At 42.6% G+C, this 24,841-nt stretch overlaps 1 protein-coding gene across 1 annotated transcript in view; it reads left to right on the forward strand.

Annotated features, from left to right (window-relative positions):
- LOC144762933 (xanthine dehydrogenase/oxidase-like) overlaps positions 1 to 24,841 on the forward strand; it is a 1,098,251-nt gene that overhangs the window by 988,311 nt on the left and 85,099 nt on the right. The window contains exon 33 of the mRNA XM_078648234.1: positions 12,432 to 12,620. Within this exon, the coding sequence (XP_078504360.1) occupies positions 12,432 to 12,620 (189 nt within the window). The remainder of the gene's footprint in view (positions 1 to 12,431; positions 12,621 to 24,841) is intronic.

A 24,841-nucleotide genomic window follows, 5' to 3' on the forward strand; every position in this document is an offset into this window, starting at 1 on the left:
GCAAAAAAGAAATTAACAAGTCATGGGAGTTAATAACATTACGCAAATATTTGGAAGTACAGCGAGTTCCAAGAGGCTTGAGAATAATGCTAATGCCTAGCCAGCAAGACGCAACAAACGCCCTGCTGGAGGATTGGGGTGAACATACACTAAGGTCTTCCTTAGGATTGATAGAAATATTGGTTAAACGTATTGAATTGGCTCTGGAGAAAATAAAGTTGGAATTGCAGGAGGTGGAAAAATAATTAGAATCAACCGAACTGAACCCTGACATGGTAAAATTCAAAGAGGATTTGGAAAAACAAATCGACAAACATGAAGAAGTAGTCAGACAATGGAAACACAACAAATTTGTACGGGACACAATAGATTATTCTGAGAGGCGAATCTTCACTTTCGCATGAAAATTTGATCCCTTTAAACAACAGGGCCAGTGGAGAAATGAAGGCAGCGCATCGAGCAGCCTATCCTCTATAACCTCAGTCGAGCTGCGTGAAGAAGAATTGCCAACGGACAAAGTAAGGAGGAATTTTTTAGGGGACATGCGCCTTGTTCTCCGACAACGGCAGTGGGAACAGACTCAGAGGACGCAGAGGCAATTTCGAGGAAGAGGAAGAGGGGGACGATGGCAACAAGGAAGCAGAAATCTACAACACGGAGAGGGCGGAGAAGCAAGCGCCCCAGAAGAAAAGATTGGTACGAAAACAAGGAGTATGAGACAGAAGAAAGTCACAGGATGAATGAATCCCAAGGAGAATCAGAGACCGGGCCCGGGTCGGATGAACTCCAAGTGGTAAATCTTTCAGAACACAAACTAACTACATCTGAGATCTCGCTCCTTAAAAAGGGCTTAAATTATTGCCCAACACAGCGCAGGGACCTTGCTCAGACAAGGATAGAGCTTTACCTGTATATCCGGAAAATAAAGCTGGCTAAAAACGTTCAGGAAAATAAAAATCGAAAAAAAGAAATCAAAAATACACCAAATACAACTTCAACCTTACTGGCAAAAGAATCAGATGCCTACCTAACCTTACTAAATATGAATGCGGAGTTGGGTGAGGAAATCCCCCTGGAAACAGCATGCAGGCAGTTGGGGGCAGGTTTAAGTGGAAAAAAAACAAATCGAGATTTTACCCACAACTGCCACCAGGAAACAAAATAGACATTTTTCACGAAGCAGTAATCCATGACTTGTACAAAAAAAATAAATCGAAATATCAAGACAACTTAACAAAGAATGATAGAGAGGCCTTGGAAATACTAGCGAGTGACCATCAAGTGGAAATCAAAATGGCGGACAAAGGATGAAATGTAGTCTTGCAGGACAAGAAACTGTACACCAAGGAAGCAGCACGTCAGTTAACAGATGACCAATACTAAGAAAAACTGATTCAAAATATAACTTCAGAAATCAAAAACATAATTGATGAGAAACTCAGAGTGTGGTTATCTGAAAAATTAATTGATGAGGAAGAAAGAAAATATCTCACTGTGGATTTTCCAATTTTAGCCACTATATACTTCCTTCCAAAACTGCATAAAAACCAAAAGGAACCACCAGGAAGACCCATTTTATCAGCAAAGGGGTCTCTACTAGAACCGATGGCCAATTTCATTGATCACTTTTTAATTCCGTATGTGGCACATCTTAAATCCTATATCAAGTATACAACTGATCTCCTAGGGTCATTGCAAGATGTGACATGGAAAAAAAATTACCTCCTGATAACCATGGATGTGATCGCATTATATACAAACATTGACAACGATATGGGCATCCAAGCTTGCCAGTATTTCCTACAAGACAGAAACATACATTTTAAGGCACATAACACTGTTTTTGGACATGATCACCCTATGCCTCACCAATAATATCTTCCTCTTTGGCAAGGATCTTTATCGACAACGTAACAGAGCAGCAATGGGGTTTTCTTTTAGCCCCAGTTACGCTTGCTTAGCGATGGGGTGGTGGGAAAATGAGAGAGCGTGGACCAACAGTAATGCCACATATACCAGGCGAATAGTGAAATGGATGAGATTCATAGATGATCTCCTGATCATCTGGGATGGAAGCAAAGAAGAATTCCAGGAATATTTTAACATCTTGAACACCGAATCTAAAGTTCACATGTGAAATAAGCAATGAAAAAGCAATCCTTCTAGATGTGGAGATCTATGTAAAAAAAACAACTTAGAAACAACTTTACATAGAAAGAAAACAGCAACAAATGCCACACTGGAAGCGACAAGCTTCCACCGTCCATCCCAAATAACAAATATACCTTATGGAGAATTCATACGGTTACGAAGAATTTGTAGTGAGGAGGATGAGTGGAAAAAAAACAGTGCCAAAACAATAAAACGTTTCAGAGAAAGAAAATATGGAAAAACAGCTATAAATAAATGCTGGAACAGGGCAAATCAAAAAACCAGGCAGGAATGCCTAACTGCAAAAAATAATCATCCAGAAAGTAAAGAGGAGCCCAACAGGCTTATCTTGGATTACAGCCAAGAAGCAAGACAGATTGCCAATGTCATCAAGAAAAATTGGAAAATCTTGCAACTCGATACCTCTATTGGACAAAAAATGGGGCCCCATCCGGTAATAACGTAGCAAAGAGCGAAAAACATAAAGGACCGTCTGGTTCACAGTCATTTCAAAGCTAAATCTCCCAAAAGCACATGGCTCAAAACAAAAGGCTTCATAAAATGTCACAATTGCAAAGTGTGCGAAATTGCAAAACCAACAGCGGAAGTGGCGATGGCAAACAACAAAATGTGGCAAATAAGAGAACTAATTACATGCAAAAGCCAATACACGATATATGTGATCGAATGTCCATGTATGATGAAATATGTGGGAGCACAATATGCGATTTAAAAAAACGCATATTGGAACATGTGTGCGCAACCAAAAACAAAGATAGAAACAACGCAGTTGCGAAGCACATGGAAAGCCACCATAATGCAAACTGGAAAGCTTTGAAATGTTATGGGATAGAAACCATCCCATCAAATGAAAGAGGTGGAAATCGCCTGAAAAAACTACGCCAGAGGGAATCACCACACATCCTAAATCTGAGAACAATGACTCCGTATGGATTAAATCAGTCAGAAGAACTGTACATACATTTGTAAATATTAGAGGATAGCTTCTCTATTCAGTGGCACTGCAAGTCCCATAAAACCAACTGAGTTCCCAACTGTTTTTGAGGACCTAAAGTAGATAAATGTGCAGTGAAATGTTCAGTGGCCCCACTAGAGGGCAGCACTAATATCCAATCCGCCAAAGTATTGGGTAACATACTCACATCAACGCTGTGAAACAGAGGTTTAGCCCTGATAGGTGGCAAATTTTTGAAGTATAGTTTTTACTTGGAAAATTATGAAAGCAACCGTATATAAAACAGCAGTAAGAGGAAAATATGGCACTAGGAGTGAGGCACAGAACATACTACTACTAAAAATATGCGAGTGGCCCCACTAGAGGGAGGTGGATACGCCAAGCGGAATGTTTAAAGTTTTGTTGTCTGGTAAATATAGGCAATGTATATAATTAATGGTCTAACACAAAAGATAAAATAGAACTCAGTCAAGAAAAAGTATTTAAAAGAACATAGTGGTATTTTTTGTAAATATTGTATAGATTGTTGATAAGAAAATACAACTCCCAGAATTCAATGTGGAGAAACCGAAAAAGACAGGAAGTGTTGTAACCAGTCTTTACTGTTGTTTGAATGTTTAAAAAAACAAATCGTACACGAACAGCGATCAGCCGTGAACAAGGTATTACGAGATACCGGAACGCGTGGGCTTTGTTTTATGCTGTGTTCGGCTATGAAACGAAATCTTGGAAAATAAAATCTTCGTGATACAAATTCTGCTGGTGTGCGGCCCTGTTACTTCCCTTGTGGAGGTGTTGTGGACATTGAATGCGGTGCGGTTTGACCGCGAGGGCAACGCACCCAGTTTTGCAGCGCCTGATGCCGAGGGAATGGAACCACTTTTGCTCGATATATATATATATATGTATATATAAATATATCCATACTAATATAATAAAGAGAGAGCCCAAACCTTTGAGGCGGGTAATCTCAGGAATCACAGCACCAATCACAACACCCAATACAGCGTTGGAAAGGGCAATTGCAGCAGAAGGACATAGGCTATGCAGACGCCCACCATATACATTTAAAAGGTAAAAGAAGCGTGCCAGCAAAGTAGACCCTTGTGGGCGTGTCGGCGTTGTGCTGTGGACGTGTGCTGGGGGCGTGACAAACACTGGGGGCGTGTGGTACGTTCCGCCCTTCATGCCATGTCTCATATCGTGTGCTGTGGGCGTGTGCTGGGGGCGTGGCCGTGTGCGGGGCACAGGATTACGGGGAAAAAAAGCGAGCGTTGTGCCTAATATTTCATTGTTTTTTCTTCCCAGGTTCTGTACATTCCAGCTCCAGGTGGCCACCCTGCTCCCTTTAAATACCCCTGCACGCCATAATCATAACCCACCCTTACTCCTTAAAATACCCCAACACCCTTAAACACTAACCCATCTTAACCCTATAAATATACCCTGTACCCCAAAACCCAAACCTATCCCTAAACCCTAAAAATACTCCTGTACCCCAAAACCCAAACCTACCCCTGAACCCTAAAACACCCCTGTACCCCAAAACCCAAACCTAGCCCTTAACCCTTAAACTACCGATGTACCCCAAAACCCAAACCTACCCCTGAACCCTAAAAATACCCCTGTACCCCAAAACCCAAACCTAGCCCTGAACCATATAAATAACCCTGTACCCCAAAACCCAAACCTACCCCTGAACCCTAAAATACCCCTGTATCCCAAAACCTAAACCTAGCCCTGAACCCTAAAAATACCCCTGTACCCCAAAACCCAAACCTAGCCCTGAACCCTTAAAATACCCCTGTACCCCAAAACCCAAACCTACCCCTGAACCCTAAAAATACCCCTGAACCCCAAAACCCATACCTATCCCTAAACCCTAAAACTACCCCTGTACCCCATAACCTAAAACTATATCTGAACCCTTAAAATACCCAAACACCCCAACACATATACCTCAGTACCCCAAAACATATACACTTACACCCATACTTACCTTATCCAAACATTAAAAAAAACATGCTTTTACCATTCATGCATTTACAACGAATTTCGTTGTAAATGTATGCGTGGTAAAAGCATATAAAATGTAATGCCATGTGTTATAATGGCATTGCGGAGTCATGGTACTTTCGTAATGAAAGTATGCGGAGTGATGGTATGCGGAAAGAAAGTTGCGGAATAATTGGTGTTTACCCTCCCCCGGTAGGTACATTGGTGGCACGGCGGCCCACATCTCCAGCAACATACTCATATTTTTTCACCACTGATTTGAAAAATGCACAGGTCCCTCTCATTGATGACCAGCACCGACATACACTTTTAGACACACCTCCCGCCACAAGTTCTAGAATTGCGAACTTTAGAGCTGGAGAGCTACGTTCGAATCTCGGCATCAGCTCAACATCCTGTGATTCCAGGCAAATCGCTTTGTCTCCCCGTGCCTACCACAAATGAATGTGTTTTTCTGTAATGTAAATTGTGCTCATGCCATGTTGTCGAGTTCGCGCTATGTAATATTGCAAGGAAAAATAAAGTAGGGAAACTCGAGTTCACACACTACTGAACGCGCACTCTTAAGTGCATCAGCAGAATCGGAGCGTTTCACAAGCCTGTCACAGATAAGAAATGCTATCAAAACGAAATCCTACAAAACAATATACTACTGACCAGCAGCAATTCAAACCCGGACAACGTCGGGACGGGCTGCTAGTATGTATATATACATACATATGTATTTATTTATCCGTGTGAGGAAACACTTTTGTTGCAGTTATATTATCAATGATGTCATAGAAGAGGCAGTGTGTGGCAAGGGCGCCCCTCCCCGATCCATTATCGGCCGAGGACCCCATACCTTGAGGACCCTTTTTAAAATTAAGCAGAGGGGTGGGGGGCCACCTGGCCCCCCTTCCCAAAACTTGTTATGCCTCGGGAACCCCCATCTTCCAAACCTTGCTTTTAAATAAAGAGGAGGGAGGGGTGAGTGGTCCCCTCCACAGGCCAATTTCGTTCCCAGGACCCCATTTCCTGGGGCCTGGTGTTACTTTCAGGGGTAAAGGCAGATGTATGTGACCCATCTACCTTTGCCGATTTCGGCCCGAGGGCCCCATTCCTCAGGGCCCAACAACAATTGAAGGGGGAGGGTCTAGCATGTGGCCCCCTCCTCAGTCAGATTTTGGCCTCGTGGACAACATCCTCTGGGGTGTAGTGTTATTATGAGGGGAAGGGGGCGTGAGCTCCCCCCTCTCTGGGCCAATTTCAGCCCCAGCGACTCAATCCCCCAGGGCATGGCAACATTTTGAGGGGGAGGAGGGGGCATGTGTGGCCCCCACCTCGCCAGTCCGATTTTTGCCCTGGTGACCCTATCCCCTGGGGCTCGACATTATTTTGAAAGGGAGGGGGGCACATGTGTCCCTCTTCCTGGCCCAATTTTTGTCCCGGGTACCCAATCCCACGAGGTCCGGTGATATTTTTCAGAGGAGGGGGCACGGCCTCCCTTCCTGGGCCCATTTCGGTCCCAGAGACCCAATCCCCGGAGCCCAGTGTTTTTTGAGCGAGCAGGGGGCATGTGTGACCCCTCTCCCAAAGCCGATTTTGGCCCTGCGAAGCCCATCCCCCAGCGCCCTCAGCCTTTAAAGGTTGGTGCCCTGGTGCCTCACACTGTTCAGATGATAGCAGCTTTCTAATACCACTCCACATGATTAGCATATTGCGACTTCAAACCAGCCTAAGCATCCACTTTACTCGGTTGTGAGACGGTGCATGCTTGGCGTCCGACTCAGTTCTCCAGCGATTGTTGAGCATTTAACCTCACACCATTTGATTAGGAGTACCGTTTATTCCCCACATAATTCAAGTCAGCCTAAATACTCACCATCCTTTCAGAATATGTGGTAAAGTGCCGTCATAGACAGGACTGCCGCCCTATCTAGAAACCAGACTACCCCTCATGGTGGTTCATAGGTATTTTTTCATCTCAGGCATAATCCATCATGATTAGATTGCACTTTTGCCCAGTCTTGGGTCCTTAGCCATGAGTTTACTTGGATTATTTTAAATCTAGAGATTTTCCTTCCTGTCTTCAGATTCCAATACTCCCATGTCAGGTTCTGTCCGTCATCTAGCATCTGTCCCCATCTACTTATTCCGCTCTGTCTTAAGGGATCCTTAAGAGTATCAAGCAGGAATTACGTAATACATGGACAGTCCAATATGGGAGACAGCTTGCTATGATATGCAATACCTAAAAGGGATCTAACCTCAAACCAATGTCTGGCTGCTGCTTGTAGGCATTTTAATCTAACCTTCTTGAAGTACTTCGGATCCCCAAATTTATAAAGAAAGCCTTCCTCAGATAATCCTTCCAGCTTTACTCTGTACATTCTACCCACTATAGTTTTGTCAGGATTTGATAGTAACATTTTGATATTTTTAATCTGAAAGGCCCAATATTTGAAAATCTGGAAGCCCCAACCCCCTACTCCCACCTTTCTCCTCAATTTCTTCCATGAGAGACGCACACCCTTATTGGCCCAAATAAAGGTTATAATTGTCCCATCAGTCTTAATCTCCTGGCAAATGGCACATCATGAAGATCAAAGAGAATAGGTGAAAGAGGACACCCTTGCCTTGTCCCCCTATTGATCCTCACTGGTGCTAATAAGCTCTCATTCATGAGAATACGAGCTGTTGGATTTCTATAGATCTTCTCTAGCGTATCTATTAGAGGTTTACCCATACCAAAATTCTCTAATGCTGCCATAAGGTAGCTCCAGTTAACCCAGTCCTTGGCCTTAGCAGCATCTATAGTTATTACTGCAAGAGGAACCACCTTTGTTGTGGCTAGATTAGTAGTGCCAATCAAGGTTTGATTCAACTCTCTCAGATTCCTTCCGGGAATTAACTCCTTTTGATATTCATGTATTAGATACCCCTCTACCTTATTGATATGTGCAGCCAAAATGTTACTAAGGATTTTATAATCACTGTTGATTAGGGAAATAGGATGATATGATTGACTTTGAAGAGGGTTCTTACCAGGCTTCAGAAGTAGTGTTATCACTGCCTCATTCCACAACTCCGGTATCGGCTTACCCTCTATTAAAATTGAGTTAAAGAGTTTAATCCAGATTGGGATAATCTCTTCTGCAATGGTGGAGTAGAGTTCGCTAGCGATAGTATCGGGCCGGCTGCCTTGCCTTTTTATATTTTCTTTACTGCTGCTAATATCTACCCACCAGTTATTTCCTGACCAAGGTACCCTTGCTGCTCCTGAGACAGTTTTGGAAGATGTTTATCTTTAAGAAAGGCATCTATACACACTCTGTTTGTTACAATTTCTTCAGTGTATGAATCCTGAAAAAACCCTTTAAAGACCTCCCTTATCTTACTACTCACTTCTGTGATATGTCCAGCATTATGCACTTCAATCTTCTCGATATAGTTTTGGTTCCTCTCTAGCCTTGCCTTCCATGCCAGCAGTTTTCAGCAGCACTCTCCCTGCACTATATCTCTGGCTTTGCTAGCGTCCCACAATTGCCGGACTTTCTCTCTGTCTTTGCTTTAAATTCTGTTTGTAGTTTCTCAAGTGTTGTGACTTTCTTGTTCCTTTCTTTTCAACATCATCTCTACTCTCCCTACCCCTTCCTCTAATCTGGAAAATTCCATTTTCTCTATCCTTGCCCAATTTATCAGTATACTTTTAAGTGTCCCCCTTAGCCGAGCTCTATAAGCATCCCACACTACATGCAAGGGCATTTATATCATGTTCCAGGTGAAAAACTCATCTGAGTCATGTGCCAGCTTTGCATCTATCTCCTCTGAGAGTAGAATCCTTCCATTCACTGTCCACCTCCTAGGCCCCTGTCAGTCCCTCAGTTCAATTTTTAGAAGCAAGGCTGCGTGATCTGAGAGATGAATAGGAAGATGTTCAATTCCTTCTACTCTCTCCACCTCCTTCCTACCCATGAAGAAATAATTCAATCTGGAATATTGGCTGGTTTTCTAGCTATGAAAGGTCACGCCTTATTTTACAAAAAACGTCACACATATTGTAATTCTCCAGCATAACAACCAGGTATGCCCTCATGTTCCATATGATTGAATAAATACATTTAAATATACATCAGTGTTTATTTTGGCATAGATTTCATTATAATTCTATGTTTTATGCTGTGTTTTATCCTGCAGTAAGGGACCGCTTGTTCCTTTATAATGTGGTTGCCCACCCAGGTAACCTACAATAGTGTCGCTGAGGGCTGCAGTGGTGGGGTGCCTGGAACCCCAGTCTGCTTTCTGCATACAGTGGGAACCGGCATTGGTCCTGTCTGCAAGGAGCAGCTACTAATGCTTCTTCCTGCCAGCAGGAGTAACATTTTCATCTGTATCCCTGCCCGCTTCATTTCTGGGAGATACATAGTTGAAAAGTCCGCTCCCAGCTGGTGGGAGCATTTTTTTAAATGCTCCTGCCAAGCAAGAGCAAACACCAGTTGCCTGCCTGTATCACTATGGGCAAGGAAGCACCTATGTCCTGGGGTGGGCTCCTCAATACATAGCATCTGAGCCGGCCTCAGGAAATGAGGTCGCTGAAGATGGGGTGGGGGGGGGGGGTTGCATGGCCTCCTCCCATGTTGAACATCTTTGGTCCAGGCGTGAGATTCCCTGGGCTTTTAGAGTCTTGGAGAGGGGGGCTGCGTGCCCCCCATTCCCATTTTGCAAAACTTCGGCGCTGGGGGTGGGATCCTCAGGTACTCCGATAGTTGGAGGGGGTCCCCGTGCAACCCCCCCCCCCGACATACCTAATATGTTCAACCTCGGGGTGAGCTTCCCGGGTCCTCTAATAACCCAGAAAAGGGGGCAATGCATCTCCCCTCCTCAGACATTATATGTTTGGTTCTGGGGATGGACTCCCTAAGGCATCTCATGGCTCAGGTGGGAGGCAACGGTTCCCCCTCCCCATAAACATCTTTTTGGCCCGGGTTGGGCTCCATGGAGCCTCCGGAGGTGTGGGGAGGGGGCAACTTTGCCATCTCCCCTTTCTGAACACAGTCCGAGTGGTCTGCTTTTAATAAAAAACACAGCCCAGCTGCCTTTTGAGGGGCTATCTTTCGATCCTGCAAGAGTCTTGTGGAATCGCAGAATTTTATTAAACCAGGGGGTTGCCCTCTGGGTTCACCCCCCCCGCCCGCCATGGGGCTTAGGCACTCTGGATTCAAATCATTTGCTTTGTTTGGCTTAAGTTGGCAGGGTATGCACAGACGTGGGTCACTGGCTCACTTTCCCACTGGATTCAAGCTAGCCTGGCTGAATAAGGGTGTTACCCCAAAACCGGTCCCAGGATGCTTGTTTATGGTCCACAGAATACCTGGCTTGGCAGTTTGGGCTGGACTGTTCCCATAAGGAACAGGGTCAAGACTGATTTGCATATGGCTGGATCTGAACTGGGGTTGTGAAGTGCGCTAAAGAACAATGATACATTCAACCCAGATCTGTGACTGAGGGTGAGTGCCTGAAAAGTTTCAGCGCTCCATACAACATATCCTTGTGATTGCCCTGCCCACATATATCTTTATGTTTTTTATACCTTCATTTTTTATCATGTTGCTGGCAGTCGATCAGAGCGCTTGCTCTTCTGGGTGCCTGACTCCTGTGATGCGAGATGGCCCAAGGAAAATAAAGCTCCCTGAGCTAATCAGAAAGCTCTGTTTTTAAATTGACACTCCCATTAGAGTTTCTCGAGACTCTCGCGGACCCAACTGCCCAATTATTTTTTACCCTAAATTATTTCAAAATCTACTGAACAGATTTACACCAAATTACAAAAAGCACAATCTGAAGACAGAGCACTAGCTTACTGCTGAATATGGTGTAATTCCGTTCAGCAGATTTCGGTGAAGCCTTGTCTAATTAAGTCTATGGAAATTTCATTGGAATTTTGCATTTCAGGACCCCCCATTTCTATCGGCCTCTGCTTGACAGATCACCCAAAAACCTTCCAGGAACAATCTGAGTTGGAGGAACTTTGTTTTTGGAAAGTTTTGTGATGATTTGTCAAACGGGGCCAAAGTTATAAGCAAAGCAAAAAACACTCTTTCTATGGAAGAGCATATCTAACTATAACTACCTAGTGGTGACTGTCGGTAGGTAATATTATGCAGCGGCAGTTGCAACTCAGTAGTTATAGTTAGGTCAGCATTCCCGACAGAAATTCATTTTTAGTGTTGCTAATAACTTTGCCACCGTATCTCCACAAAACCTTCCAAAAAGGTGCATCTAATTAACTAGTTTGTGCATGGACAGTGTCGGGGAGATCCATCAAGCAGGGACCGAGGAAAAAAGAGGGTTCTTAAAAAGCAAAATCCCCATTCTTTAGTAGAGCTACAGCAAAATCCTACTGAATGGAATTACACCAAATTTCACAGGAAGCTAGATTTTGGTATGCAGATTGTGCTTATTTTGATTTGGTGTAAATCCGTTCAGTAGTTTCTGAGAAATGAACATTTAAATATATTTGTATATCTGGACAGTTGGGACTGAGAGACTCTTGCAGGAGTCCCTCAAAACCATTTTTAAAAGCAAGAGCATTCTGATTGGCCCATGGAACTTTTGTCCCTTGGGCCAATTTGCTGCTGCAGGTGCACGAGTTATACTAAATTTTGAGCAGTGCGTAAATTATAACTTGAGTTATAACTATAAAGCATATAGCTATGACTTGTGTTAAATTTATAAGGTTTGTGTAGTCTAAGTTAGCTTTGTAGAGAAATAATAAATTAAGTTTTCCTAACTATAACTAATCTTAGACCTTGGATGTATATGTGTGTGTGTGTGTGTACTTTGTATTTTATTTAAAAATGTTGTAATAATCTTCATTAAAAAAATGTAAAGTTAATATTTTTTCTCTATACTTTTCCATAGGGAAATCATTGACATGTTGGTGGAGAGCCTGTGTGCGATACATTACTACTAATAATTTTACAGTCTTACATCCTGTTGTAGAAGGCTCCACCACGCTTACTGGTAACTCTTTAGTCCAAAATGGTGAATAGCAAAAACATTTACATTCACACCTAGGTAAAGTAGTAGATTTAATGGGTTTAAATTTACCTTTGTGATAGGCCATAATGCATGCAAGTAAGGAATGCTCCCCGCCCAGTCTAATTGATGTGTACAGTACTTACTCAAGGCTGAGTATTCATGGATTTCTTTTCCTTGTGAAATTGTCTATTGTGCAAAACCATCAAATAATTGACGGCTTAGAAGCGATCTGATAAAGAAACAATTTTTGTTTGTATTCTTGCAGATTGAAGGGGCATTTGTTCAAGGCTTGGGCCTGTTTACCTTGGAAGAACTGCGGTACTCCCCTGATGGCTATTTGTACACCCGAGGGCCTGGGATGTACAAGATTCCTTCAGTTGGAGACATTGCTACAGAGTTTAACGTGACACTCCTCCGTGACTGTCCGAATAGCAAAGCAATCTATTCCTCCAAGGTAATGCACTAGGTTCTTTAGACTGAGTTGAATGCCTGTGCACTGAGAAAGGCTGGCCTATGGAGTGATGTTCAGATTTCCTGTAGACTTGTACCATTAAAAGTTCAGTGGAGCTGTTACAGAGATCAGGCCATACATTGAATTTGATTTTCTCCACCCCAAATTGAATTGCCAGACATGTGCAACCTCTATTTGTTTATTACTTCACAAAGCAGCATTATTTCCAAGGAAAAGCAATACATCAATAGTATTGATATTGACAGGATAATGATGTACCTTATTTCATGGGGTAGTGGCCTATAGAAGGTCAAATTTCATTGAACTGTTAAAAAGAGCACAGTCGACATTGTAGATGGGATCGCCTTGGTCTTTGAATGGGGCTATCCTCTAATTAAGTTCAGTGCCTGATGTGACATGTTTTCACCAGCGTCTGGCAGGCAGTGTATATTCATTGAATTTGTGTTGCATTGAAGACACCTCAGCTTGCTCACCGCTCCTACAATTGGTTACACTCCTATTGCCTTGTTACTTCCCTTAATGTGCTGCTGATATAAGGTCCATTTCCCAGGAGCTACACAGATGGTCAGTTTGATTGACAGGTCAGCCTTAATGGATAGGAATCACACCTGAGTTCTGGAGGATATTCAGGGTGCGGCTGTAGGAATCCTGTTGGTACAACAGTTTCAAAGTTTGCCTGTCTGGTCTGTCTGAAGCACATGTAAAATGTTCGCACTCTGAAAGTATTCAAACAGCAGAAAAGATCAATTACTCTGCATCTACCTTGTGAGCACTGAGGGACCGTGCTTTGTTTCTCCAGATTCCTGTCAGGTAGTTTGTTGGGGGTCCAGGCCCTGCTTTAAACTGGATTTTAGTGTTAGATGTGGAAGCGCAATGGTGATTTCCATATGACAGTCTCACACCCCCTTAGCCCTCTCAACCAAAGTTTAGCATGGCAAAAGACTTTTTCTATCTTGAAACTGTCCTGACTTTCTTCCCTTTGTGAATGTCACGGAAAAACTGTGTTGAAGAATAGACAGTGGTCCACAGGTCTCATGTTTTGCTTAATAGCATTTCTGGATTTTAAAATCTGCACATTGAGACACTGCTGTAAAGGGTCCAGTGTGTGTGCTTTTGCCCTTAAAACATTTATACAAATGGCTGGTCCTGGATTGTCATATTTATCTCAGATGTCATGGAAAGTTAAATGTTACCCGTGACCTGTAGCACTTACTGTGCAATCCATTAGTGTGACAAAGAAGACTGTCATGTTGATTTCACCCATCAGTAGAAGCTGCGCACTTGGGGGCAACATAAACTTAGGATAGTGCCAGACTGATACCATGCACCCCCCCAGGATATGTTTTCCCTTGGATTAGCTAGTTCACAGTCCCACCGTTATCCCCCAAACCTAAACAGACGGCGAACAGTTCTGGCAACCACTGACCATTGCAACTATGTTCCTTCAGAGACTGTGGTGACAGATTTCCAACTTTTTTGCCTCAGTCTCGCTCGTGCTTTTTTTGGCTCAGAGGAATATACAAAGAATACACAGAGGGTGTTTTCAATATTTATTGATTCATAGTGTTCTTGCATAGAATATTTGGGCTGTGATGATTAATATGCAGAAGCAGACAACAGTTATACTGAATATCAGAACAGTGAACAAAATGAATAACTCAACCATATTCTTGACATAACTTATATATGCATGCATATACAATAGTACTACTATGTAGCACACTCCTACAATATGAAACCCTAACCTATGTGTCTAGGGTTCAGATGTATGTTTTGCCAAGAAGCCTTCTACTGGATGCTCCAACCCCATCACCTGATGGGTAAGAGCATAAGACTCTGTCTTGGTCATGAACTGTACACCCCTCTCGGAGATGTCGGTCAGCTCCTGGGCGAAAGCTTTGGCATTCAGGGACCCCTCAAAGTCAGCAGAAGTGTCTCCTATGATTATGTCAGGAAACAAAAGGTTACATAGAGAAAATGGTATCCTTGCCTCGGGCCGAGATTGGGATCGGCCTGTAATTGTTTGTATTTCACATATAGCTGCTTCGCCACATGGACGTAATAATAAACACATTTGCGTCATGCACATGAGGGCCATGTCCCTAATGTCAAGGCAGTGTGATAGTGTGCTCACAAAGGATTCCGTGTCAAATGTTTGCCAAAGGTTTATGTGGTAAAGAGAAGGCAACTTTAGGAAAGGGCTGTGTGCATGTAAAAATGGTACTAATTCCTACGGGGCCTAACTCGGGCACATAACGCTTACTCCTTGTGCAAGTGTTGGCTAAGAAGATATCTAAAGCAAGCCAATATCACTTATCCAAGAAATACATGAGCATATATATAAAATACCAAAAACGTATGTGGTAAAAAGTGATAAATACATTGCATTTAATAATCAGGAACTCATGCCATTTGACGGTCCAGAGCATAAAGAAAGCCAAATGTGTTAAAAGTATAAAAAGTATTAAAAACTAGAGACAATTTAAAACTAATTTGGAAGTTGAAAACAGGCTAAATAAAAATTTCCCACCACACGGCATCCAAATGTTAACGCATTCAGAGTGATAGATGAAAAGTTGCTGTTCCCAGCTTCCGCAGAAGACGTTCCCAGAGGCATTTTTCGAGAGAGAGAGTCTATCGAACAGGTATATTCCCTACCAACCCCCACAGCAGCCACTGAGGAAGTGTATGTAGCCACGTGATATTCAGTTGAAACAGACCTAAGATCCAAATCACAAGGCGCTGAGGCAAACCAGGGTATCTCATAGAATACGGCCGGGAGCAGAGGTATCTGCAGGGGACAGTTGTACAGATGGGCCTTCAGCAGGTCTGTCAGCACGTGTAAGTCTGAAGGTTCAATCAACTGCGACCCCAAACACAAGTCTTGGGCACATTCACAAGTGCACAGAAGGCAGGGGAACACAGGCTGTACGCAATGAATCCATACAGGCCAGGCCAGAAAGGGCAGGACCCAATGCTCATCCACTTCTAGAAACAGAGGTTCTCCAAAGAAATGCACCATGCGATACCAGCATAGTGGATGTGAGGTAGTGCCAGCTCCATTTGAACTCAAACTGGGACATCCATGACGGATGAAACAACAAAGGGGGACCTAAAAAGGACGATATTTATAGAGGTCCAATGTACTTGTCCTCAACTTATAACCAATAAATGTACAGAGTTCCCCAAGAAGTAATGTTAGTGTGGCATAGCAGTCTCTCTCTCAAAGGATAGACGTGTAAACAATAATCAGGGAACCGCGGGGATCCCTTGTCGGAACTAGGAAACCTCATACAACTGAATAGCTTGAAACAGGCGGCCCTGTGATGATGCATCTAACTTGTTAGCAAGGACCCTAAAATTTTTAAAATGGAATGCATGACAGTATAACATTAAATCCGGGAGGGCTAACCCTCCTATTTTTAAGCCCCTTCTCAGCTTCTTCCATGCAATTCTAGTTGACTTGCAGGCCCATATAAATGATCCAATTTTGCCCTGTAAAGTATTAATGTCTTTAGGTGAAAATGATAGAGGGATGCAGTTGAATAGGAAAGTCATATCTGCCCCCTTGATGATGTTGTTGACAGTACTGAAAGTGGAAAGTTGAGATTGACAGAGTAATGTACCCATGGATCATCCAATCCAAGGATGCTATCCGAGTAATGGTAAAAGGTAATTTCTCATGTTTTTCAGTGTGTAACACTTCGTATTTTGCATTGTTTTGTGCCATAGCTATCTGTTGTCCAGAAAGATGGTAAGTGGAAAACAGATCCTTTGTGTTAATGTATCGCCATAGCATGTGGCCTGAATGCAATGTTTGCAGTGCCCAGCTCGACAATAGAACTGACCTCAGTTGGAACTGCCAGTGTTGTAATGCGGACAAATCTTGCTAAACTATGTCTGTTGTTGATGAGACAATGTTACCTAGAGAATAAATTATAGATGATAAAGTAGTCATACTGTTGTTCTTTACTGCAAATTCCCCCTATTAATATCAAGCAGTCTTTTAGCCGCTCCTTGTTGAAATATCTTCCATATTTCGTTATAGACAGCATACAGAAAGCACTTTGACGTGGTTTCCGAGGACCTAACAAGAAGTCTCATTAGTCCAAATCATCTGATAAAAGGGAAAAGTGGTGTTGGGAGAGTGTTGAGGTTTTTAGCCAATCAAGGCACAACTTCTCAACACCGATGTGCTCTAAATCCCTTGATCTTACCCAGGTATCTATCCTGACACCTGTTAGTGTCCAGTGGCAGAGTCAATCATTGTTTCATCATATTGTGTTAACTGCTGCCAGTTGTCGAATTGTGTAAGAGCAGGAATCCCTGGTGTGGTAAAATCTTTACTCTTTGCTAAGCAACAACACGTTGTATGTAGCACTGTTTTGTTCAGGAAAATCATATGATATGGTATTAAACAGGCCCTAAATAAAGCCTCAGTTCCTAGAACCTGCCAATCTTTTGTTCCATCTATTGCGTTCATCAAAATGTTGAAACCCTGTGCAGAAAGCTGGGAAAGAATAGCAGCATAGTATATCAGCTTAGTGTTAGTTAACTTATTTTTCTTTGCAGGTGACGGTGCAAGCCTATAATAAAATGAGGCTGGGTCAACCTTTTAGAACTACCATTCGGTGGTGTAAGGCAATGTTCCCATTCAGTAAAGTGAACACGCTTCTCGTAGTGTGCTAGCCTTTTGTAAAAATTGATGACTGTAATGTTGATAACAAAACATCTTGTCGAAATTGTCTATACCATCATAAAACTCATTAGAAGAAAATAAAGTTGAGTGTTCTATATCTTCTAAAATTTCATTCACTGTGTCAATATCCCATTCATCAGAAACAGTACTGGGGTTGATAATGTCATTCATCAAATGATACCTTATCCCATACAATCCCATCCGGAACTGGAACAGCTGATATGTTCACCAGGGACAAGTCTCTTTTCTCACGGTGTGATGATGTGTGTGGTTTCAGGACCAAGTTTAGTGTGTGTTCAGGGACAAAATGTCCATTTAAGAGGAGGGTGAACACAGTCACAAAACAAATCCAAAGGATGAGGAAAAATAATTCAATTGAAATCCAAAGGTGTGACCACGGAGTAATAAAATATGTTCTTTTCAGCGAGCGATAGAAAACACGCACTTTCAATTTGAACGGCGGGACAGTGGAACCTCCAATGCATTCGAGGAGGAGTCATCAAAATGGATGAAGTATCAAGACGCTGTCCTGTCTATCTGTGGCAGCTCAGCAGGTTGTGTTGATCTTGGTGCTCATTCAATCTGTTGGGTATTGTCATAGGCCTTATTAATTTCTGGATACCAAATAGAAATCTGCGTTTTTTTTACTTGTAGATTGCACAGTTGTAGTTGTTATTTAAACAAATAGAATGCGTAATTCTTTGTTGTTTACTGTCGTCTCATGTTGTAGAGTAGAGTGGAGGTTTCATTTTCAATTAAAGCTTCCCTCTGAACCTCCTGTAGGGCAGTGAGAGGAGTTTGGTAGCTCGCCAGTAGTGCACATGGCCTACTGTTGAGAATTGGCCACATAGTGTGGTTTGATCAGCTCTATAGAGACAAATCTTTAGTCGAGTCATCCGGAAAGGGGCAGAAGAAGTACAGTTGGTGTATCTTCAACAGCCAGGACAGGCAACGGCACTCTGTAAGATGGCCCAAACTCTTTTTGTCCATGATTTTTCATTGAACAGATCCTTGATCTTTGAGATCCAACCGGTACTTGCTGGAATATTTTTCACTTCTCCAGTTGAGGTACGTTTTATTCGGGTGTGCTTGGGAAGTCCCGGAACTCATGCAGCTCCGGTAAAACAGCCAAACATTTACTGATGTCAAACAGTGTTTCCGCCACCAGTGTGAAGGGACTATCGAGGTCTGGGACCCACATCTTAACCCCAAATAGGATTTCATAGGAAGTACAACCACCCAGGGACTTTCTTGGCATATTGTTCAAGTCTCTCCGAACCCCATATAAATGATGGACCTAACTTTGACCAGAGCCTAGTACTCTTGCTGTGAAAGAGTGCTTTAAGTTCTGTTTATTCCTTTCTACAACCGCATTTCTCTCGGGATAGTACGGAGATGTGAAATGCAGGCTCATACCCAAACTTTCCATAGCCTCTTTGTAAGCCCAAGAGCTAAACACAGGGCCCTGGTCCGAATGTAATGTGCCAACTGTGTATGTCTCGATAAAGACTTGCATATCCTTTATTACAGCTCGGGCGTCAGCCAATCGGTGTGGCCATACCCACATGAATTGAGAGCCGCAATCTACTGTCACCAAGATATACTTGTAAGCACCATCAGATGAGAAGGGGCCGCAGTAGTCCAAATATACACAATCCAATGGCTTATTAGAGATCAAACTAGGTGTCTGGGGTGGACTTGTCACAGTGGTTCCCTTCATCTGCTGACAGGTGTCACATCTCAGGACAAAGTCCTTGGTCTGTTTGTAAAGACCCGGCAACCAATAGTTTTGTTGCAGTAGTGAAATGATAGCAGCCACCCCTGGGTGTGCAGAAGCCAGACCCTCATGCGCAGCCTGTATTAATTCTAGTCTACGATCATTGTTTGGTATTACTGTATGTTTTGTGCATTTAGCTTGTTTGAATACTTAAGTAGAAAGACCTTCGGTTGGTGTCTGTCATTGCAGGCAGTGTTGACAGTCACCCTGATGTCTCTGTTTATCCTCATACTTAAGCGAGTTATCGCAGCAACCATGGCAGTGCGAACTGTCACCTTTGCAGTTTCATCAGCCAATGAATTCCCGTCAGCATGCACGCCAACACGTTGATGACTCAAAGTGCGTATTACATGAGCCTATGGCAAGCACTGTTTCAGCTTTGTCACCTGTTCCCAAATCATCTTGTGCTTCCCTGTGCAGACATTTGAATCCATGAATCCAATCTGACTCCAATATGAAGATACTCATTATAAAACTGCACACAGTAATACGAATCACATACAATGAGTGTGGGGAATCCAGCATCCGTATTCTGTGGTGCCAGTACTAGATCCTTTAGTTCTGCCAACTGTGCCTTGTAGTCACCAAGGCCTTTTATGAATGCACATTTTGCAGAGTATTGCTGTTTCGTCCCTTCGGCAGGTTGCGCAGAACCATCAGTGTAAATGATGCAGTCATAGCCATCTAGAGGCACAATTTCATTTTGAGAGGATATTCTTGCTCATACTGGAGAAATGCTTGTCTTTGTAATGTAGAGTAAAATCTGAAATCTACATCTGTTGCAGTGAGGGAGTTTGCCCATTGTATCCATCTTGGATGTAGAGCGTTTCGTACATTAGCTCTTGTAACCGCCTGCAAGGTCGGTACCTGGGTCACAACAATAATCCATTTCCCTTGCGCTAGGGCACGTTCTCCCACTACAGCAGTCTGAACTGCAGTCAGCATTTTTTCAGTTGGTGCAAATCGCATTCAACATTTGTATAGAGATTTGATTTATATACATTTGGTACTGTGTTACCTTCATTTAACGTGACATATGTGTAGCCTGATGTCCCAGAGATCACATGGATCAGCAAGTTTATTGTATTCACACGTGTGTAAATATTTGGAAGTTATCATGTCAGTTTGTGCAGAACATAAGATTTTGGTGTGTTCCTGTGTCCAGTGTGTCCCTGAGAAGTCCTAATGTATGAGATCATAGAACGGTTTTACCCATTCTGCGTAATCAGGATTGTATGTTCTGTCAAATTTCAGAAATCCTAATAACGATTGTAATTTTTTCAGAGTCGTTGGTGGTAGAGCAACACACACTTTTCTAAAAAAAATTAGTAGCCAGGCATTTGCCTTCCCTTCACCATTCGTATCCAAAAATAAGACACTTATTTAGGCAATTTTTCATTTTTATCAATTGAATCTGTAGCCCATGTGAGTAAACTCCAAAATGTTGCAGTACATTCTGGTCCAGTGCTGAATCAGGTCATTGTCCGTTAAGTACATGTCATTGGCATATGACAATGCCTGATCATTTACGTTTTCTAATACTTCTGTTACTCTGGTTGAAAACAGCCCTGGACTGCTTCATATCCCTGAGACAAATGCAGAATTGTTTCTGTGAGCCTAGCCCTGTGAAGGTGGTCAACTATCTGCTTCCAGGGGCTATATTTTGGCAGAAGAATCCATTCGAGATGTCTAGTGTTGTTATGTATTTCTTCTGCACAATGTTTTCTATTAGTGCAGCACTGTGTGCATTTTGTACTGCAATTGTAGGAGTGTCTGTAGTCTAATATTAGATGGTATGATTCATATGGTTTCATTACAGGAAATATAGGATTATTCATGGAAGAAGTACCTGTATCAATTACACCTTGGTATTCAAGTTGTTCTAATATTGTTTCTGAAGTTGTAGCTTGTAGGGTTATCTTCGATGGTATGTCATGATAAGGTAAACCCGGTAATACCAAAAAGGAAAAATACCCTGCCTGAAAAGACCAATTAAATATGCTAAACGTCACTGATATGAGTACATGCAGGCAAGAAAATGGGTCCTCAAAAACAAGAACAAGAAATTTTAATACAAAAATATGAAATTGATTAAATATACCTCAAGAGGAGATTTGTTCAGTGATTAATACATAATAATGATAATAATAGTAGTAAGAAGAAAGAACCAGGTGCAACCCTCACAACCATTCATTCAAACAGACCACTACATAGCCATACATACACAAACGTCCTATGACTTATAGGCTTCAACAACGTCAAATGCTAATATTGAAATGCAGTACTATCCCCCTCATTGAAGACAAAAAATGGGTGATGACAGTGTCCTAGTTAACTGTAATAATTGAAAAAGAATATACATCATAAGAAAACATAATGTGTTGTATACAATGTAATTCAAAAGACTGATAGGGCTATCTGTAGTTGTACAGGTTTCAATCAGGGGGACAGATAAACAGAAGCACTCCAGCACGACACGCATTTCGATGATAGACCCTTGGTATGGGTCTCACCTTCTTCAGGGCAAATTACTAAAATGTACAGGAAGGGAAGTGCCTAAAGGGATAAACATCAATATATCAATAGCTGATTCTCTGCAGTGTGACATGATAAAGTGCTACTTATAGGTAACATGCAGACCAACTACACAGTGAGGACCACAGATTCAAGATAGTGACCAGAAACCGTATTCATAAATGATTTAAAAACATGTGGAGAGTGCATAAATAAGATAGGAAAGGGTTACCAATCACCAAAGGGGCCCACTCATCATGACGCAACACATCATTTTGCTTGTGAGTATACAGAAAGTAAAAGAAAAGGATAAGAATACATTAGCTCTGTATACAAGTAGTAATAACACACCTAAACACTGATTCGTACATGCAAAACAAACTAAAATGCTGCACAAATAACAATAAGAATACCTGAACTAGAAAGTGGGTGAAAGATCGTCTCCTGAGACAACTTGGTGCCATATGGCATTACACGTTCTGGAAATAAAAGGAAATAAGTCCCGGCGGTAACGGCCAACAAAATATGACAGGTTCCAAACAGAGAAAGAACAGATGAAAAGGAATCGGCCTTACCTATATCTAAAATCTAAGACAGCCGCCTGAAAAGATAAAGGCTGTTGACCCAGGGATCCTCAGCGGAGCCACGAGTAGTACCGGGAACAAGGAAACAGCTAGTGTTCCAAGGTCTGAAATAAGGAAAGCAGAACATAAGTCCAGGTATAAATGGCTCACTAAGGACAATGGATTCCATCCCAGAGATAACGAGAAAGGGAAAGGTAGAGAAGGGTACCTAACCTAGATCTGAGGCAGGCAGGCGTCTACAGATGAACAAAGGCAGGAGTCATGGGGGACCAATGCAGGCCCGCAGCGATGGGCCCAGACGTGGCCGGGTGGTCCCGGGAAACCTGATACAGCAATGAGTAGAGAGAGGGAAATCCTAAGTGACAAGGATTAGAGTGAACGGATATCCAAAAACGGCACACACGAATAGATAAAGGTGTCCACAAAGCACAAGAGAGAATGATTGCTTCAACTTGATTCTTTGCATTCTGTTGCTTAGGAAGGAGGTAAACCATTGTAACACTGGACCGGTTAGGCCCATCCTTCGTTCAAGCAGAGACAGTAGATTGTCGTGTTTAACCGTGTCGAAGGCGGAAGATAGGTCAAGCAGTATCAATAGGCACTATTCTTTATATCTAACATTTTTAAAATGTCATCCATTATGTGGGTGAGGGCTGATTCAGTACCGTGACCTTGACGGAAACCGGATTGGTGTTTATCTAGGAGGTTGAAGTTCTCGATGTGATTGCAAAGTTGAATTTGTACACATTTTTCCATTAACTTTGCCAGCGTGGGGATGTTGGATATAGGGCGATAGTTGTTGAGGTCTGTGGAGAGGGAGTTGTCTTTCTTTAGTATAGGTGTGACCTGCCCTATTTTCAGACAGCCCGGTATGGAACCTTGCCTAAGAGAGGCATTGACGATTTTTGCCCATAGTGGTAGAATAGAGGACTTTATCATTTTGAATACAGATGGGGGTAGGGGATCGGAGAAATGATTGGCAGGGTTGATTGCTAGCAGGGTGATATAGATTTTGTGTTCAGTGATGGGCAAGAAGGAGTGCCAGTTGGCCTTGTTCTTTGGAACTCCGGTCGGCAGGCTGAAAAGGTCCTTGATCTGTGAGTAAAGAGTTTTTTATTGGTCAGAAGATAGTTAGGGTTCTTTCTTGGATTGAATGTCATTTTCAATGGTTCTAGTCTTTTCTAGGAAGAATTTAGCCAGCTCATCACAGTTAGGGGGAGCCGGGTTGCTTATCTCCACTATGTTTGCAGAGTTACACTATTGTTGTTTTATGATTTCAAATAGTTTTTTAGGACGGTTAATGGGTTGGTTCACCAGTGTTTTGAAGAAGTCTGCTTTGGCTATTAAGATTTTTCTGTTGTAAGTGTTTCTCAGTGCCCTAAGTTGGTGTAGATGATCAGTGGAGGGTGCTGCTTTCCATGCTTGCTCAGCTAGTCTTCATTTTCGTTGGTCCGAGTTAATATTCTCATTGAACCATGGTTTGGAGATTTTGGTGGAGACATTTTTTCTTGAAGGGGTGCTGTGGTATCCTGATTTCAAGCATAGTGACGTTGTAAAAGTCCATAAGATCATGGACGTTGGCCATGTCTTCTGAAGCGTCTGGGCGGAATTGCATTGGGACACCAAGGCGTTGGCATCGATATTCCGGATATTCCTTTTCCATTGTTTTGTTTTTATAGGTTGGTTTCGTTTTGGAGTTACCTCACTGTTGATGGAGAATAAGATACTGTAATGATCAGTCCAGTCACATGGGGAGATGGATTCTAGCGATATGATGTTTCTTTTTGCTATGATGAGGTCTAATATCTCCCCCTTGTTATGGGTTGTGCTGTCACAGAATTGGAACAGTTCCTGGCCTGCCAGAAAGGATTTGAGAATGCTTACATCATGATCGCCGGTATTGCTCCAATGGAGATTGAAGTCTCCTAGAAAGACCTGCGGCACTTGTGAGTTGGCGTTGGCTGTAATGACTTCCATTAGCTCATCAATGAACTTTGGATTGTCACCCGAGGGGTGTTATATTATGTGAAGTTGGCAGATGATGCCCTTGTCGTCCAAGATGTTGGTGCAAAGATAGGAGGATAAGGAGATGGAGTCTGCTTGTTTAACTGTGATAGTGTTTTGATAGAAGGAGGCTACTCCCCCTACGGGTTTCTCAGTTCTAGAAGGGTAGAGGAAAAACAATGGAATGGTTAAGATAACCACACATCAGAGAAGCACAGTCATACAGCCGTCCCGGGAGACTGGGATAACCCGAAATGTCCACGATTGATACAAAAAGGGGCCACAGAAAAATACCCCTGTGATAACAGAGAATAGGAGACATTTAATGAAAAACAAAAACTGTGAACATACTCAGGGATGTCAGACCCCAGGGTATGGCAGAGAGATCCTTCATGGAAGCTTCCAGAGGAGGAGATCAGAGAGGTAATAGCCAGGTCTAAGCTCCAAACTAGGAACCTAAAACTAGATGTAGGTGAGTAGTACCCCAAAATAAAGAAACTACCATACAAAAAAGAAGTTGCATACTACAGATAAATAAAACATTCGGGGGGAACAATACCCAGTCTGAGGCGGAAAAAGGGAAAAGGGGTCCTAAAAAGAAGGGACATTAATAGATCACGTTTTC

Source organism: Lissotriton helveticus, chromosome 6 (genome assembly GCF_964261635.1).
Source record: "Lissotriton helveticus chromosome 6, aLisHel1.1, whole genome shotgun sequence".
Classification (NCBI taxonomy): domain Eukaryota; kingdom Metazoa; phylum Chordata; class Amphibia; order Caudata; family Salamandridae; genus Lissotriton; species Lissotriton helveticus.